A 19412-nucleotide genomic window follows, 5' to 3' on the forward strand; every position below is an offset into this window, starting at 1 on the left:
TTTTCTCCAGAGATGCTGTTTGACCCGCTGAGTCACTCCAGCATGTTGTGACTATCTTCGGTGTTAGCCAGCATCTGTACTTCCTCCTTACACACAAGAACATGGGAGCAGGAGTTGGCTGTTCCCCAACAGTATTGAATGGTGGAGCAGGCTTAAAGGGGCCGAGTGGCCTCCACTTGCTCTACATTCTTCCAGTTCCTCCATTGTTTCAATCAAGCATTCTCTGGGGAAAATGTTTTTTGTGCCATCGATGCTACAGGCCAATTGTTGACAGCTCAGTAGAGTGTTTACTGCAACCATTTCCTGCCCCCACCACATTTTGGTTATTAGGTGGTGTTATGTGGGGGGGGGCTGAAACAGGACTTGCTGTCTCTCCCTTCGGGGGAATGCGACTTTTTTGTCGTATCCCCCCTTCCCCCGTCTGAGCTGAGGCCTAATGGCGGAGCTGGCGGCCTCCAACCTGCGACCGACCTCGAGGCTCCGGAGGTAGAGCCAGCCAGGACTTACCAACGTGAGGCTAGCCGTCTTCGAGCTGCGGCGACGTTCGGGTAACGGCACGACTCGGCGCTCCGTTGAGGGCGGACGGCGCGGGGCTGAGACACTCCTGTGTGGTCGGCCCGGCTACTGGCTGGAAGTGCTCCCGTGGGGGCGGCGCGGTGCGGGGCTGAGACGCTCCCGTGTGGCGGCCCGGTGCGGGGCGGAGACGGTGCTCCGGCGGCTGAGGCGGCGGCGACCTGAATCCGGGGCTCAGCCGTGGGCCAGTGGACGATATCGTCGGGAGCTCGCGGGTCACAGGTTGAAGCCTGTTTTCCAGAGCTCCCGTGGCAACAACTGCGTCCGCTGGACTGGAGGGCGGCAGCTTCGACCACCCCCGGGCCGCGGAGCTTGAACCGCGGGACTGACTTCCAATCGCCCGGTGGGGAATCGCCTCAGCGCAGAGGGAGAAGAGGAGGGAAGAGACAGTAACTCTAAGACTTTTGCCTCCATCACAGTGAAGAGGTGCTTGGTGAACTCACTGTGGTGGATGTTAATTTGTGTTTATTGTGTGTTGTTATTATTACATGTATGGCTGCAGGCAACAACATTTCGTTCAGACCGAAAGGTCTGAATGACAATAAAGGATTCAATTCAATTCAATTCAATCTTGGCTGCTTACACTGAGTTCAAATGAAACATTTATTTTCCAGACTTCGGTTGTATATGAAAACAAGTACGAGTAAATGAAGCCTAAAATAAAAGTATTTTATCTTGACTAAAAAAACATGTATATGTGGTTTGCTGCCTACATATGTGGCTTGATGTGAAAGTTGTCACCTTTGTGTGCATTTGGTGAATACATATTCAGTGTGAACTTCCTGTGAAGGCAAGGATGTTGACACCATTTGCAACAGAACATTTGCTACTTTGGAAAGGCGGTTCTACTTTTTTGCAGAACAAGTTTTATCAGCCATGATCACATTGAATGGTGGTGCTGGCTCGAAGGGCCGAATGACCTACTCCTGCACCTATTGTCTATTGTCTATCAGTTGGTCACCTGGACCACAACATTCAAGACATTTGTCATCTTCACAACCAAGGTCAGGTACAGTTGTAGTAGATGAGGCTGGAACTATCCCAACGTTTAGGAAACAGTTGCACAGGTACATGTGCAGGAAGGAACTGCAGATTCTGGTTTAAACCGAAGATAGACACAAAAAACTGGAGTAACTCAGCAGGACAGGCGGCATCTCTGGAGAGAAGGAACGGGTGACGTTTCGGGTCGAGGCCCTTTTTCTGCAGATGAAAATCTCGCTTGCAGCAGCATCTGAGGCACGTAGACTCAGACCAACACACAAACCACATATAAATGACAAAGATTGTGCAAGATGAGCTAAAAGAAAAAAAAGACTGTATAAAAGAAACTGAGCATTAGTGCAAAAACACAATTAGATAAAATCAAGTCTGCAAGAGAGACTGCAGAAGTTTTTGTTAGTTCTTTAGTAAAGATGTGCACAAACTCTTGTACATATTACATCAGAAAGACACCTGGACCATTGAATGTATCGACGGGTTAACAGGCGGCATGTTTCACTGTTTCCATATAAAAGTAGAAAGGTAAACTACAACATAACTGATATACACACATCCTTATATATAGAATGGGGTGGGAGATTGCAATCTTCACATGGTCCGCCCTGTTTCGACGGATGCAATCAACCCGGAAGGAACTGCAGATGTTGGATTAAACTGAAGATAGACACAAAATGTTGGAGTAATTCAGCGGGACAGGCAGCATCTCTGGAGGGAAGGAATGGGTGACGTATCCCTCTAAACCTGTCCTATCCATGTACCCGTCTAACTGTTTCTGGAATGTTCCACTAGTCCCAGCCTCAACTACCTCCTCTGGCAGCTTGTTCCATACGCCCACCACACATAAACCCATTCACCTCCTCTGGGCAAAGACTCTGTGAGTCTACCCGATCTATTCCTCTCATGATCTTATACACCTCTATAAGATCATCCCTCATTCTCCTGCGCTCCAAGGAATAGGGACCCAGCCTACTCAACCTCTCCCTATAGCTCGGACCCTCTAGTCCTGGCAGCATCCTCGTGAATCTTCTCTGTACCCTTTCCTGCTTGACAACATCTTTCCTATAACATGGTGCCCAGAACTGAACACAATACTCTAAATGAGGCCTCACCAACGACTTTTGCAACTGCGACATGACCTCCCGACCCAAAATCCATTTCCCTCCACAAATCCTGCCTGACCGGCTGAGTTCCTCCAGCAGTCGGATGTTTTCCTCAGGATTCCTGCATCTGCAGTTCCTTGTGTGTCTCTTTTTTTCTCATCCTTTAACACACACAGTATTGTTTTCTGGCTGAAATAACAAAGACGCCTTTGAGGATCATGCGTCTTATTTTAAGCAGCAGAAGATGCTGGAAATACCTGGCTGGTCAGAATGGAGACAGAAACAGAATCAACACTCTGTTCTTGACCTATCATCTGATGAACATCGACTATCTTTATCTCTGCACAGATGCTGCCTGATCTGATGAACTTTTCAGAAGGTGGACATAAAAAGCTGGAGTAACTCAGCGGGACAGGCAGCATCTCTGGAGAGAAGGAATGGGTGGCGTTTCGAGTCTTCAGACAGAATCAGGGGAGGAGGAGATACAGAGATAAGGTGAAGTAAGGTGTGAAAATGAGATAAAGAGGATGGTGATCCAGGACAATGTAGAATAGATCATTGTTAGCTAGGAGAAGTTAACAACAAAGCAAACAAATAAAATAAAATGTAAACGAGGACTGTTAGGCTAGTCGGAGAAGTGGGAAGGGGGAGGGATGGAAAGTTAGGGTTAGTTGAAGTTAGAGAAGTCAACGTTCATACCGCTGGGTTGTAAGCTGCCCAAGCGAAATATGAGGTGCTGTTCCTCCAATCTGCGCTGAGCCTGACAATGGAGGAGGGCGAGGACAGAAAGGTCAGTGTGGGAATGGCAGCGGGAGTTAAACGGCTTATATATGCAATCGCACAATGCTGCTCGGGAGTTTGCTGTTTGCAAAGTGGTTGTTGACAAATACTTCAACTGGGGAGCTCCTAAAAAGAGATGCCAAAAAGGCAATAGATGTACAGAAAGTAGACAAAAATGCTGGAGAAACTCAGAGGTTGAGGCAGCATCGTTGGGGCAAAGAAATAGACGATGTTTCGGGTCGAGACCCTTCTTCAGACTGATGTCGGGGGGAGTCAGTGGGTTTACTACAAATGCACTGACTCCCATGGCTATCTGGACTACACTTGTTCCCAACCTGCTTCCTGTAAGGACTCTATCCCCTACTCCCAATTCCTCCGTCTACCCCACATCTGCACCCAGGGTGAGGTGTTCCAAACCAGGGCATCGGAGATGTCCTCATTCTTTAGGGGACGGGGGTTCCCCTCTTTGACTAAAGAGGCTCTCACCAAGGTCTCCTCTATATCCCGTAGCTCCGCTCTCACTCCCCATCCCCCCACTCGTAACAAGGAGAGAGTCCCGCTTGTCCTCACCTTCCACCCTACTAGCTGTCGCATACAACATATAATCCTCCGACATTTTCACCACCTCCAACGGTATCCCACCACTGGCCACATCTTCACATCTTTTCCCGTTTCTGCTTTCTGCAGAGACCACTCCCTCCGTAACTCCCTGGTCAATTCGTCCCTTCCCAGCCAAACCACCCCCTCCCTGGAACTTTCCCTTGCAACCGCAGGAAATGCTACACTTGTCGCTTTACCTCCCCCCTTGACTCCATCCAAGGACCTAAGCAGTCTTTCCAGTTGAGGCAGAGGTTCACCTGCACCTCCTCCAAACTTATCTAATGCATCTACTGTTCCAGGTGTCAACTGCTCTACATCGGTGAAACCAATCGCAGGCTTCGCCCAACGCCTCCGCTTGGTTCGCAATAACCAACCTGATCTCCCGGTGGCTCAGCACTTCAACTCCCCCTCCCATTCCGAATCTGACCTTTCTGTCCTGGGCCTCCTCCATGGCCAGAGTGAGTCCCACCGCAAATTGCAGGAACAGCACCTCATATTTCATTTGGGTAGCTTACACCCCAGCGGTATGAACATTGACCTCTCCAATTTCAGGTAGTCCCTGCTTTCTCCTTCCTTCCCCTCCTCTTCCCAGCTCTCCCTCGGCCTACTGTCTCCTCCTCTTCCTGCCTTTCCCCCACCCCCCTGCCACATGAGTCTGAAGAAGGATCTTGACCCGAAACGTCACCTATACATGCGCTCCAGAGATGCTGCCTCATCTGCTGAGTTTCTCCAGCTTTTTTGTCTACCTTTGATTTTTCTAGCATCTGCAGTTCTTTTGTAAACATAGATATACAGAAGTATTTTTTTTGTCTCTGAGCAACTTGAGATTTGAACTAGTCCCTGGCAAATGGGTAAAGGTAAAACAGTTATAATGGGCGACTTCAATCTACATATAGAATGGGTGAATCAAATTGGCAGGGGTGCTGAGGAAGATGATTTCTTGGTTGTATGCGGGATAGTTTTCTAAACCAACATGTAGAGGAACCAACGAGAGAGCAGGCTGGGAATTGAGTAATGAGGAAGGGTTAGTTAGCAGTCTTGTTGTGCGTGGCCCCTTGGGCAAGTGTGACCATAATATGGTTGAGTTCTTCATTAGGATGGAGAGTGACATTGTTAATTCAGAATCAAGGGTGCTGAACTTAAAGAAAGGTAACTTTGAGGGTATGAGACGTGAATTGGCCAAGATTGACTGGAAATTGATTCTTAAAGGGTTGACGGTGGATATGCAATGGAAGGCATTTAAAGACTGCATGGATGAACTACAACAATTATTCATCCCAGTTTGGCAAAAGAATAAATCAGGGGAGGTAGTGCATCCGTGGATAACAAGGGGAATCAGGGATAGTATCAAAACAAAAGATGAAGCGTACAAATTAGCCAGAAAAAAAAGCCTACCAGAAGACTGGGAGAAATTCAGAGTCCAGCAGAGGAGGACAAAGGGGTTAATTAGGAAAGGGAAAATAGATTATGAAAGAAAACTAGCAGGGAACATAAAAACTGACTGCAAAAGTTTTTATAGGTATGTGAAGAGAAAGAGATTAGTTAAAACAAATGTAGTCCCGTGCAGTCAGAAACAGGTGAATTGATCATGGGGAACAAGGACAAGGCAGACCAATTGAATAACTACTTTGGTTCCGTCTTCACTAAGGAAGACATAAATAATCTACCGGAAATAGCAGGGGACCGCGTGTCAAATGAGATGGAGGAACTGAGTGAAATCCAGGTTAGCCGGGAAGTGGTGTTAGGTAAATTGAATGGATTAAAGGCCGATAAATCCCCAGGGCCAGATAGGCTGCATCCCAGAGTACTTAAGGAAGTAGCCCCAGAAATAGTGGATGCATTAGTGATAATTTTTCAAAACTCTTTAGATTCTGGAGTAGTTCCTGAGGATTGGAGGGTAGCTAATGTAACCCCACTTTTTAAGAAGGGAGGGAGAAAGAAAACGGGGAATTACAGACCAGTTAGTCTAACATCGGTGGTGGGGAAACTGCTAGAGTCAGTTATTAAAGATGGGATAGCAGCACATTTGGAAAGTGGTGAAATCATTGGACAAAGTCAGCATGGATTTACGAAAGGTAAATCATGTCTGACGAGTCTTATAGAATTTTTCGAGGATGTAACTAGTAGAGTGGATAAGGGAGAACCAGTGGATGTGATATATCTGGACTTTCAGAAGGCTTTCGACAATGTCCCACATAAGAGATTAATATACAAACTTAAAGCACACGGTATTGGGGGTTCAGTTTTGATGTGGATAGAGAACTGGCTGGCAAACAGGAAGCAAAGAGTAGGAGTAAACGGGTCCTTTTCAGAATGGCAGGCAGTGACTAGTGGGGTACCGCAAGGCTCAGTGCTGGGACCCCGGCTATTTACAATATATATTAATGATTTGGACGAGGGAATTGAATGCAACATCTCCAAGTTTGCGGATGACACGAAGCTGGGGGGGCAGTGTTAGCTGTGAGGAGGATGCTAGGAGGCTGCAAGGTAACTTGGATAGGCTGGGTGAGTGGGCAAATGCATGGGAGATGCAGTATAATGTGGATAAATGTGAGGTTATCCACTTTGGTGGCAAAAACAGGAAAGTAGACTATTATCTAAATGGTGGCCGATTAGGAAAAGAGGAGATGCAACGAAACCTGGGTGTCATGGTACACCAGTCATTGAAAGTAGGCATGCAGGTGCAGCAGGCAGTGAAGAAAGCAAATGGTATGTTAGCATTTATAGCAAAAGGATTTGAGTATAGGAGCAGGGAGGTTCTACTGCAGTTGTACAGGGTCTTGGTGAGACCACACATGGAGTATTGCGTACAGTTTTGGTCTCCAAATCTGAGGAAAGACATTCTTGCCATAGAGGGAGTACCAGACTGATTCCTGGGATGTCAGGACTTTCATATGAAGAAAGACTGGATAGACTCGGCTTGATTTCGCTAGAATTTAGGAGATTGAGGGAGGATCTTATAGAAACTTAAGGGGTTGGACAGGCTAGATGCAGGAAGATTGTTCCCGATGTTGGGGAAGTCCAGGACAAGGGGTCACAGTTTGAGGATAGAGGGGAAATCCTTTAGGACCGAGATGAGAAAAACATTTTTCACACAGAGAGTGGTGAATCTCTGGAACTCTCTGCCACAGAAGGTAGTTGAGGCCAGTTCATTGGCTATATTTAAGAGGGAGTTAGATGTGGCCCTTGTGGCTAAAGGGAGAGAAGGCAGGTACAGGATACTGAGTTGGATGATCAGCCATGATCATATTGAATGGCAGTGCAGGCTCAAAGGGCCGAAATCCTGCACCTATTTTCTATGTTTCTATGTTTCTATGAATAACAATATTTTTATATCATCACCGGTCTTCCTCAGCTCTATTTAACCTTAAGAAGTTAGCCGAGTGGAAACTGTGCTTGTTCTTCTAATTCTAAGAATCCCTTCAGCTGGACAGATATGGTATATTCCTGTTTTGTTTGATAATCTACGTTGCTTCCTTAAAGGCGCATTTATCAATCTCATTTTGAACCCTGCGACGAACTTTGGTAGCTTGAAAAACATTTCCTCTTTCAAAGCACTGGGAAGAACATGTCGAAAACCACCATCCTGTTTTTCACCCAGCTGCTATGTAAGTTAAATACTATTTTATTGTTTCAAAAAGTTGGACATGTGAAATTTGCTCCGTATACTGAACATAATATTACAAATCCTATTGCAGAAGACATTTAGAATATCTTAATACAGTGGGAAAATATAAAAATTGTTCCTTCTCCATGTTCGACATTGAGTAAAACAACACGGTGCCTGTAATTTACACAACACAACGTTGTGTTATATAATTCTGAACATGGACTTTTAACTGAGTGGTTGTAAAGACTTAGTTAAAATTCACTCAGAATTATATTAAACAAATAAATCCCTCAAAATGAACAAAATTCTGCAAATAACTTTGAACTGAAAATATCAACTCATGTCTTCTCATATCATAGTTCTTAGTTCTGCTATTCTTACAAAACACAGTGATTGATTGAAGTGTAGAAACTCATGAGAGGTTCAGATAGAGTGGACAGGGGGATTCTATGTCCTTTGACAGAGAGGTGAAAATCCACGGACATAAATGTAATTGTCAGAAGGGTGGTAGCAAGACATGGAATCATATTTTTAACTGGCGGGTGTTAGGGACGTGGAACGCACTGGCTGAAGGCAAGATAGTGGTGCAAATGCTTGTCACATTTAAACAGTATGGATGCACTTGAAGAGCAGTGACTTTAAAGGTCTGGACTTTGTGCTGAAAATTGACTGTCGTGGACTTTTTCAACCAACGTAGACATGATGGGCTAAATGGCTTCCACGCAAACTTTCAAAGGCTCTATAAAGCATGATTAATTGTCGCTATTCCCTGCATTTTGAACTGAAGTGAACACACATCTGAATTGTCTGAACAATATTTTATTTTTGTTATTTCAGGTGGGATTGGGCATGTCCAAACAGGTAAGAACTGTTTTCAATTAATTCTTAAATCTCTTCACGTGAGACAAACAAAAACTGCTTAACTTCAGAAATCGTGGCGTTGATCTTCGTAAAGGAAGTCTTTAAACTCCACTTTCAATCAATGTTGGTGGCAGAAGGAAACGTCTCGTGGATCCCACAACCTAAAATTGTTACTCCGATCCATTGATTAAATGGATACAAATAGCTGGAGTAACTCAGCGAGACAGACCCGAAACGTCACCCATTCCTTCTCTCCAGAGACGCTGCCTGTCCCACTGAGTTACTCCAACTTTATGTGTCTATCTTCGGGTTAAACCAGCATCTGCAGTTCTTTCCTACACACTCTGATCCATTAGATCAACAAATTAATTACAACAATAATTAATCATTGACGACGTATAATTTTGGTGACTGATCCGGTCACTCATTTCTGACGGCAGATCAAACTCCTGATGCCTTCTGGTGATTGCTCACGCTACAATCCCTCTGATTCAGTGAGGACTTTCTTTCAAAACTTTCCTTCAGTTGTCTCCCCAACATCCCCAGTAATCTCAATAGACAATAGGTGCAGGAATAGGCCATTCGGCTCCTCGAGCCAGCACCACCATTCAATGTGATCATCCACAATCAGTACTAAGTCAGTCTAAGGTTCACATTACCGCCCCCACTCCTGTGTCTTTGACAACGTAGGAAATCACCTTAAACTATCTTTGCCTCTCTTTTGTCAGTCTTACATTTTGCCTTAATACAATCTCAGTAGATCGCATATCTACAATTAAATTGCAGTTGATGCATGAATATATATTGATTCTACGTATGACTGAAACATTTTCAACTTGTTTGTCTTTTATCCATGATTTAAGCAGTCCACGATCATCATGGAAAATTAATTCAGTCTGACAATGACCATTATGATACAGAGATGTTGAGGTGGGAAAATACTGGGTTTATGGGCATATTGAAAAGAAGATTCATAGGATTTAAATCAAGAATAAGTTGATCATCTGTGGAATTCTTTGCCACAGAAGGCTGTGGAGGCAATGGATGTTTTTAAGGCAGAGATAGATGGATAGATTCTTGATTAGTATCGGCATCAGGGGTTATGGGGAGAAGGCAGGAGAATGGGGTTAGGAGGGAGAGATAGATCAGCCATGATTGAATGGGGGAGTAGACTTGATGGGCCGAAAGGGCTAATTCTGCTCCTATCACTTATGACCTTATGACCATTAACATTTCCAAAGACCTAGATGAATCTAGTCTGTTGGAGTCAAGGATATTACTTTGTGAATTACAGGGTTTTGTGAATAACAGGGTTTCACAAAGAACAGAGAGCCTACGACGCCCAGAGAATTGTGAAGCCGAGCTTGAAAATGCTGAAGGGGGAGGGGAGAGGAATATGTGTCTGGTAGTGGAATCTTGTTGGAGCGAAATTGTTGGTCGAAATTGCAAAAGACGATTTGTTGAAGTCTGAGGCAAGTGAGGAAATCTTTCCTTGCACTGTCTGGGAAAGTGGGTGTGTGCACGATCTTTCACAAAAGTTGTCTGCAGCTGCACTGAATGCAGCGGAGAATTAAGTGAAACGGCAGTGCATGACAATGTTGAGATAGACTGAGTCGGTTTTGTTGCTGGGAGAGGTGAAGTCCATGCGGGCTCGGAAGCATGACATTAAGTGTAAATCACAGAATGCAATGGAGATACATTAATGTACATCAAATTACCAGAGGCTTTGAGAGAGTGAATACATAAGAACTATTTCCCGCAGCAGGGACATTAATAACCAGAGGACATAGATTTTAATTAATTGTTTAAGAAGGAACTGCGGATGCTGGAAAATCGAAAGTACACAAAAGTGCTGGAGAAACTCAGCGGGTGCAGCAGCATCTATGCAGCGAAGGAAATAGGCAACGTTTCGTGCCAAAACCCTTCTTCAGACCCTTTAAATTAATTTAAATTAATTACCTGAAGGATTAGGAACTAAAATTTTTTACTCAACTAATGGTGGCATCTGGGACTGTCCTGAAAGGATGATGGTGGCAGAAAAACCTTCACCATATGTCAGTGAAACTTACAGAATAATGAAAGGCATAGATAGAGTGGATGTGGAAAGGATGTTTCCACTGGTGGGAGTGTCCAGGGCCAGAGGTCATAGACTCAGAATTAAAGGGCGCTCTTTTGGAAAGTAGGTGAGGAAGAACTTCTTTAGTCAGAGGGGAGTTAATCTGTGGAACTCATTGCCACAGTCAGTGGATATTTTTTTATTATTATTTATTTATTTAAAAAACTTTTTTTTTTTTTTAATTAGTACAGTAAATTACAATAGTACTTTTTTTTTTTTTTTTTTTTTATTTTTTATTTTTATTAGAAGTACGGTAAATTACAATCCTACACAACACATATATCTTAATACATTTTTTGTACCGCTTCATTTTTTTTGAGCTTTAAGAAAAAGGTAGAAGTAAGGAAAGTAAAGAAAGTGCAAGAGAGTCGTGCAGTGCAAGAGTGTTGGGAAAAGAAAGCCCCTTAGGAAAGAAGTTAGAGAAGGAAGTAAAGTGAGAAAATAGACCCTAGAAAAGAAAGAAAGAGAAAATAGAAACAATCGCTCTATTATAACATTAAACTCCGCAGAAAGGGGACTACCAACCAAGTCTGTTTTTGTTGTTTTACCTCCCGTTACCAGGTCCTGATACCACTTATTTATATATTTGTTTTTTTTTAAATTACTATTGCACCTCATACTTGTAATAGGTCCAGAAACATAGACCACGTCTTTTGGAATTGGTCTGCTTTACCTGCTAGGAGGAATCTCATCTCTTCTTCCAGATGTAATGTTTCAAACATATTTGATATCCACATTTTTATTGTTGGTGTCGGCGCATTTTTCCAGAATTTAAGTATAAGCTTTTTTCCCATTATTAGCCCGTAATTAAATAAATTCTTCTGAAACACGTTTAATTCAGGGTTACCTTCCGATATTCCGAAGATAATCCATTCTGGTTTTGGTACCAGTTTTATTTTGATCAATTTTGAAAAAATATCAAATATTTCATACCAGAATTTTTGGATTTTTGTACAAAAAACAAAAGAGTGCGCTATGGTAGCTTCTTGACACAGGCATTTATCACAGATTGGTGAAACATTAGGGAAGATTTTATTTAATTTAGTTTTTGAATAATATAATCTATGTAATGTTTTAAATTGGATGAGCGTATGTCGTACGTTGATCGAACATTTATGCACCTGTAGTAAATGATTATCCCAGGTCTCTTTTGAGATTTTTATAGCTAATTCTTGTTCCCAATCTTTTCTAATTCCATCTGTTGTGGGTATTTCTATGTTTGAAATGATATTATATAGGTACGATATTAAATTAGCTGATTCCGCCTTGGTCTTCATTGCTTCATCCAATAAGTCGGAAGGCATATTATGATTGTCTTTTGTGTGTTTTTTCAGATAATCACAAATTTGAAGATATTTAAAATATTGGTTATTTTTCAAATTATATTTCAGTTGTAGTTGTTGAAATGATAGTAAATTCCCCAATTCATACAGATCTTCGAGCGTTTTAATTCCCATTCTTTCCCATTGTATAAATGATTTGTCTATGATTGATGGTTTAAACGATGGATTATTGACTATTGGTATTAAAAGAGATAGGTTTCTTAATTTTAAATTCTGTTTTATTTGTTTCCATGTTCTTATTGTGTTATGTATAATTGGATTTTTATTATAATTTTTATTATTCAAATTTATTGGTGAGAGGATGGTCGCTCCTATATTACTCGGGGAGCAGTCCCCTTTTTCCATTACCATCCAGTCCGCCTGCTGTGCAGAATTGTCCAGCAGGTGAATCATATTTTTAATATTTACTGCCCAATTATAATACATAAAATTAGGGAGCGCTAGACCCCCCAGCTCTTTTCGTTTATTAAGGTGTGCTATTTGTATTCTATGGGATTTATAATCCCATATAAAATTTGTAATGTCTGAGTCCGATTTTTTGAAAAACTTTTTTGGGAGATATATAGGTATTGATTGAAATAGGTATAGAATTTGTAGTATGAAACCCATTTTAATAGCATTTATTCTGCCTATTAAGGACATCGGAAGTGTTTTCCAGAATTTAATCAGATTACAGCACGGAAACAGGCCATCTCGGCCCTATTCGTGATTATTCAATTGGAGTAAGGGATTATAATTGGCTTTAAACATATCCTGGTAATTTCTAGTAATTTCAATTCCCAAATATTTGAATTTTTCTGTAGCTATTTTAAAGGGAAATTTCCGAAGATGTGTTGAGTCTTTTAGTTTTATCGACATAATTTCACTTTTGTTCCAATTTATTCTATATCCCGAAAAGGATCCAAAGTCCTCAATTAAATTTAATATGTTTGGTATACTGATTTGTGGTTTTGTGATGTACAGTAGTACATCATCGGCATATAGGGATATTTTATTCTTTGAGTATTTTGTATTATAACCATAAATATCCGGATGTGTTCTTATTTTTTCAGCAAGGGGTTCAATTACCAAAGCAAATAACAGCGGTGATAATGAGCATCCTTGTCTATTGCCCCTTGATAGTTCAAATTTCGAGGATAAAATATTATTAGTTAATATTCTAGCCGTAGGTTTGTTATATAATAGTTTTATCCATGCGATAAAGTTTTCTCCCAATTGGAATTTTTGCAATACTTTAATCATATAATCCCATTCTACTTGATCAAACGCTTTTTCTGCGTCCAGTGAGATAATAGATAACTCTTGGTCGTGAGATTTATGTGAGTGCATTATGTTAAGCAAACGTCTCAAATTATTGAATGAGTGTCTCTTAGGTATATATAATTACAATAGTACAAGCCAGATATACCTTATTACATTTATTGTACCCCTTCATTTTTTAAGCTTTAAGGAAAGATATAGATAAAGTAGAGAAAGTGGGAGAAATAAAGATGTGTTCGTGTAAAAGAGTGACCAGTGAGAGAAAAACAAAGAGGCCCATTGGTTAGAGAAAAGAATTAAGAAATAGACCCTAGAAAAGAAAGGAGGAAAAAGGAAAAAAACCCCAAAGAAAAAAACAAAGCTCTATTATAAAAACCGCGCAAAAGGGATATACCAACTTCATATTTTTCCTCCACCCTTACCAGATCTGTCAGTGGATATTTTAAAGGAAGAGATAGACAAACTCTTGATTAGAACGGGTATCAAGGGTTATGGGTAGAAGGCAGGAAAATGGGATTAGGAGGCAGAGATCAGCCAGTGGACTTGTTGGGCCGAATGGGAGTGGACTCGTTGGGCCGAATGGCCTAATTCTATTCCTATCATTTGTGAACTAGTGAACTAGTATCGGAATGAGCACTTAAGTCATAACATGCCAAACATCTGTCCAAGAGCTAGAAAGTGAGATTAACGTAAAGTCCATTTTGACCAGCATTGAAATGGTTGATGGAATGATCCATTCTGTATCATCTCTGGGGGCAGGGAAAAGGAAATCTATGTAGAAACAAGGAACTGCAGTTGTTGGTTTACCAAGCAAGGACACAAAACACTGGATTAACTCAGCAGATCAGGCAGCATCCTTGGAGAACATGGACATTTGATCTTACGGGGTGGAATGGAACTGGAATGGAAATCTATGCTTGATCTGTATTTCTAGAATGTTTTGACATTACCAGTTTGGAGATACAGCTTGGAAACAGGCCCTTCGGCCCACTCAGTCCACAACAACCATCGATCAGTTCCATGTTATCCCCCTTTCACATCCACTCCCCACACATTAGGGGCACTTTACATAGGGCCAATTAACCTACAAACCTGCACTTCTATGGGATGTGGGAGGAAACCGGAGCACCCGGAGGAAACCCACGCGGTCACATGGGAGAACATGCAAACTCCACGCCGACGGCCGCCGCGGTCACGATCGAACCACGGGTCGCTGGCGCTGTGAGGCAGCGGCTCTACCCGCTGCGCCACTGTGCACATTATGTAGAATTAAAACTAATTTTCTGTTTTATGTTCTCCCAGATGTGACGATACAAAAGACAGAAATAAAATCCGACCCCGAGGCATCAGCACAAGCGGGAAGCTCCATTACTCTGACATGTTCAGTTAGTATCGTGGCAACGCCTGATCTCCTAAATCAAATTTCATACAGTTTATATAAAGGATCACAAAAGAACGTCCTGCTGAATACCTCCATGGCTCCTGAGCCAAAATACTCTTTTACAATACAATCTGCTCGAGCAACACATACTGGATACTATGTCTGTGTCGTGAACGTGGGAGATAAAACAGCTACGAGCGACACCTTATACATAGAAGTTACAGGTAATGTGAAACATGAAACATATTGCGACATCACATGAGGCATGAAAAATAAAACTCAGGACTTCCCAAAGTGCCAAACAGCCAATGTGAAGCCTAAAGACAGACACAAAGTGCTAGAATAACTCAGCGGGTCAGGCAGCATCTCTGGAAAAAGAGGATAGGTGACGTTTTCGAGTCGGGACACTTCTTCAGTCTCAAAAACATGGTGATGAAAGTTGGAAAGTAGTAGGAATCACAGAGGAGGAGCAGTGAGACCGGTGAGGAACTCTTTCCTGTTTCCGCCTGTTCCTTTCTTCTTAAGCCCCCCCCCCCCCCCCCCCCCCCCCCAACCTACTCCCACCAGTCTGAAGGAAGGTCCCGACCCGAAATGTCACCCATCCTTTGTCTCCGGTGACTTATCCCAGCACTTTGTGTCTATCGTTGATATGAACCAGCATGTGCACTTGTTTGTTTCGACCAGCCGATGAAGCATTCATGCAACCTAGCTCCAGAAATAAAGCCTCATGTTCATTTCAGAAAATCCCTTGAACACCATTATGGTGAGTACATGATCATCTATGGTCGACAAAAATGCTGGAGAAACTCAGCGGGTGAGGCAGCATCTATGGAGCGAAGGAATAGGTGACATTTCAAGTCGAGACCCTTCTTTAGACTGGTGGGAGTGGGGGGCTTTTAAGAAGGAAGGAAGAGGCGGAGACAGTGGGCTGTGGGAGAGCTAGGAAGGGGAGGGGAAGGAGGGAGAAAGCAAGGACTACCTAAAACTGGATGGTAGTCAATGTTCATACCGCTGGGGTGTAAAGTACCCGAGCAAAATATGAGGTGCTGCTCCTCCAATTTGCGCTGGGACTCACTCTGGCCATGGAGGAGGCCCAGGACTGAAAGGTCGGATTCGGAATGGGAGGGGGAGTTGAAGTGCTGAGCCACCGGGAGATCAGGTTGGTTATCGCGAACTGAGCGGAGGTATTGGGCGAAGCGATCGCCAAGCCTGCGCATGGTCTCACCGATGTAGAGCAGTTGACACCTAGAACAGCGGATGCAATAGATGAGGTAGGAGGAGGTGCAGGTGAACCTCTGCCTCACCTGGAAAGACTGCTTGGGTCCTTGGATGGAGCCTCACCTGGCCAAGCGTAGGCTTGGCGATCGCTTTGCCCAACACCTCCACTCAGTTTGCAATAACTAACCTGATCTCCTGGTGGCTCAGCACTTCAACTCCCCCTCCCATTTCGAATCCGACCTTTCTGTCCTGGGCCTCCTCCATGGCCAGAGTGAGTCCCTAGTTTGGAGAAGGGCAAGTTATCGTCAGATGGCCCAAGCAATATTTATCCTTTAATCACATTGCTGTTTGAGAAAGCTTGGTGTACACAACTCTCTGGCTGTATTTCCTCCATTACTTCTCCCCCTTCTGTTGTGGGGTAGACTGACCCCTTGCCGTGTCTCAGCTACTGTTGAAATCATTAACTAATTAGCACCCAACTCCATTTCAGTTTCCACCCCTCCATCTCCACTATTGGCGGCATGACTTCAGTTGTTTAGGTTCTCGCCTCTGAATTCCTTGACCAATTTAATATGCTCCTTCAAGATTACCTCTTGATCCCGACTTTTGTTCATCTGTTCTAATACCGGTTGTGTTTGGTTCCAATGCAAATGGTTACTAAATCACTCAACTGGAAAGAGAATTGATCGCTATGGTGTAGCATTGTGCTGCCAAGCAAATGATGTGTTGTCCAAAGTGACCCAACTGCAAATGAATCTAGGGGGGGGGAAGCATTGTTCACTGATGCAAGAACTATCAAGGCAGGATTGTACGAGGAGAAATGATAAACTGCGAATACCACAAGCTGAACAGGAACCAGGTGCAGAAAAACGCATTGGTTATGGTTTGTGAAAAGGATGTAGGCAGTCCCATGGCTGAATCATGAATAGAGTAACATCTATTAACTAGAGAAGCAGCAGAGAGATCTTTGTGGTGCAAAATATATGCCATTAGCAAACAGTACAAGTTGTACTAACCATGTGGTGAATTTGTGGTTGGAAGCTCTTGCCAAATGTCAAATTCATAACTATTTGCTTCAGAGAAATGGTGACAAAACCATAACGTTTATACCTTTATATGTACTTTTGTACCAAAACTATAAAATCCTATGCTTTTTACTTTAGGACAAATACAGAGGCCGCGACTTGCCATACAACCAATGACGGTGATAGTAGGAAGTCAAATTGAGTTGCGCTGCGATTCTGCTGAAGAAATTCCTCCTCTTGACTTTACGTTCTACAAATATAAAAATGGAAGACCTTCCCCTGCGGGACAAAAAGCATCCGATACAAACTTTGTAACACACACGCTTAAAGTTACAGAAACAACAGATCAAGTCTACAGCTGTAAGGTCAAAGGAAGAAGCTCGGCAACAACCTCAATCAACAGTGAACCTGTCACCATAACTGTGCAAGGTAGGTTAAACCGGCACAATCACATACCTGCAAATTATAGATATTGTCACAATGTCGTGCAACAAGGTATGTGGTATGTAGCAGCGGTGGAGTTGTTAAATTGCCAGATCAATAATCCCAGAATTTAAAATAATCGAGTCGAAGGTAGACAAAAATGCTGGAGAAACTCAGCGGGTGAAGCGGCATCTATGGAGGATAGGAATAGGTGACGTTTCGGGTCTCGACTGTCTACCCTATCTTAGGCCTCCTTCGGTCATGTCTGACCATGGATGTCTCCAGGGTGCTATTCCCTATATGGAGGACACCCGTGCGTGACTTTAAATTGCCAGATCAATAATCCCAGAATTTGGATTAATAATCAAGTGATTTGAATTCAAGTCCCGCCATAGTAACCATGAAATGTAAACTCAATCAATAATCTTTAAATAAAAACACTCATCTTGAGTAATCATGACTACAAAACTGTTGGAATGGCACATAAACCCATCTGGTTCACTATCACTCTTCAAGGAAGAAAACCTGCCCCTTATCTGGTTTGTCCTCGATGTAACTCCAGTCTCACCAATATGGTTGACCCTCCTCTACCCATTACGGACATAGGACTTTGTCTCTGGGACTGTTGTGCTATTTGCTGAGAACTTTATTCTGCACTCTGTATGTTCCCCTTTGCTCTACCTGTTGTACTTGCGTTTGGCTTGATTGTATTAATTTAATTTAATTTTTATTTAATAAACTTTATTTTGGACTCAAGGTCCAGACAAGGGGCAACATTACATAAAAATACATCTGTATACACAAAACTCTGATCTTGGTGGATGTATTTGTGTATTTGATGTGTGTGTGTGTGTATTTGTGTGTTTTTCTGTGATTCACATCTCCTCGAAAACACGATTCGCTAACGGTGAAATATTTACATAGTCCGATAGAGATTTACCTCATGATCTCAAAAATCGCCTCACCTGAAAATTTGATTCATTATTTCTTGAGTTTTTAATTAAAATTGTTCACAAATCTGAGATCTTTTTTTAAAGCTATCAAGTTGATGACATCACAATGGCTCTGCTCCTCGCACAGCTTGCTGGGCACTGTTTTCCACGAGCTGCGAGTTACGTAACATCCCCCCCCCACCCGACTCTGTCATTTTGTCGTCTCCCACTCGCAGTCGACTCGCATTCAGCCGGCCATCAACAGCGCCCTGCCCGCAGCCCAGCCGCCCTCCCCCCCAGGGCTCTGGATTGAAGCCGCCGAACACGCAGGTTGGGCTTCCGAGAGCTTCAAAGGTCCCATGAGCTGCCGAGGGCCCACCCGCTCGCCGAGTTCCAGTCCACCCTCTCCCTCTCTCTCCCCCTCCCTCCCCCTCTCTCCCCCACTGATCCCCCTCCTTCCCCTCCTCTCTCCCCCCCTTCCCCCCCCCCCCCCCCCCCCCCCTCTCTCCCTCTCCCCTCCCTCCCCCCCTTGGTCTAGTTGCACATAAAAACACATAAAATAGATATCAAATCTTAGTATATCACTTATAAAAGCATAATCAATTATATATTTTTTGCAAACACATGATTTAAAATTCAAAATAAAAAAGAAAGATCAATGTCCTACAACGAGACGGCGATACCAGTGTCTCCACAACTGGTATTTGTAGCGTCTAGTGATCAACCTTATGTTTGACAAAGCCACGATAATTACATTTTCAGTAATTTATCCTGCAAATGAATTTGTACATATGATGTCATGGGATAGCTTCTAAAGTACTGACTCCTGCAGCCACAGGAGTGTATGTATCGTATTATCTGGTTTGATGGAAGAGCATCTAATAAAAAGTTTTATCGCAGTACCTCGGTAAATGTGACACAAATAAACCGAAGCCAAACCCAAGGGCCTTCTGAAATGTATGGCAAGACACTTAGTTCAAGGACAAGTAGAAATGTACAATAAGCATCAGTTGATGAGTCCAAACTAGAGTATGGTGTGCAGTGCATTTATACAAGTTATAGGAGGAGAATTAGGCCATTCGGCCCATCTGGTCCATTCTGCCATTCAACCATGGCTGATCTCTGCCTCCTAATCCCATTTTCATGCCTTCTCCCCATAACCCTTGACACCCGTTCTAATCAAGAATTTGT

The 19412-nt window shown here is 43.0% G+C and overlaps 1 protein-coding gene across 1 annotated transcript in view; it reads left to right on the forward strand.

Annotated features, from left to right (window-relative positions):
* Positions 1-5664: 5664 nt before the first annotated feature.
* The window catches only part of LOC129708182 (platelet endothelial cell adhesion molecule-like), a 34642-nt gene continuing 20894 nt past the window's right edge, over positions 5665-19412 (forward strand). Inside the window, exons 1-4 of the mRNA XM_055653797.1 lie at positions 5665-7660; positions 8500-8523; positions 14545-14847; positions 17005-17295. Coding sequence (XP_055509772.1) covers positions 7621-7660; positions 8500-8523; positions 14545-14847; positions 17005-17295 — 658 coding nt within the window. The 5' untranslated portion in view covers positions 5665-7620. The remainder of the gene's footprint in view (positions 7661-8499; positions 8524-14544; positions 14848-17004; positions 17296-19412) is intronic.

This window comes from Leucoraja erinacea, chromosome 23, assembly GCF_028641065.1.
Source record: "Leucoraja erinacea ecotype New England chromosome 23, Leri_hhj_1, whole genome shotgun sequence".
Lineage (NCBI taxonomy): Eukaryota > Metazoa > Chordata > Chondrichthyes > Rajiformes > Rajidae > Leucoraja > Leucoraja erinaceus.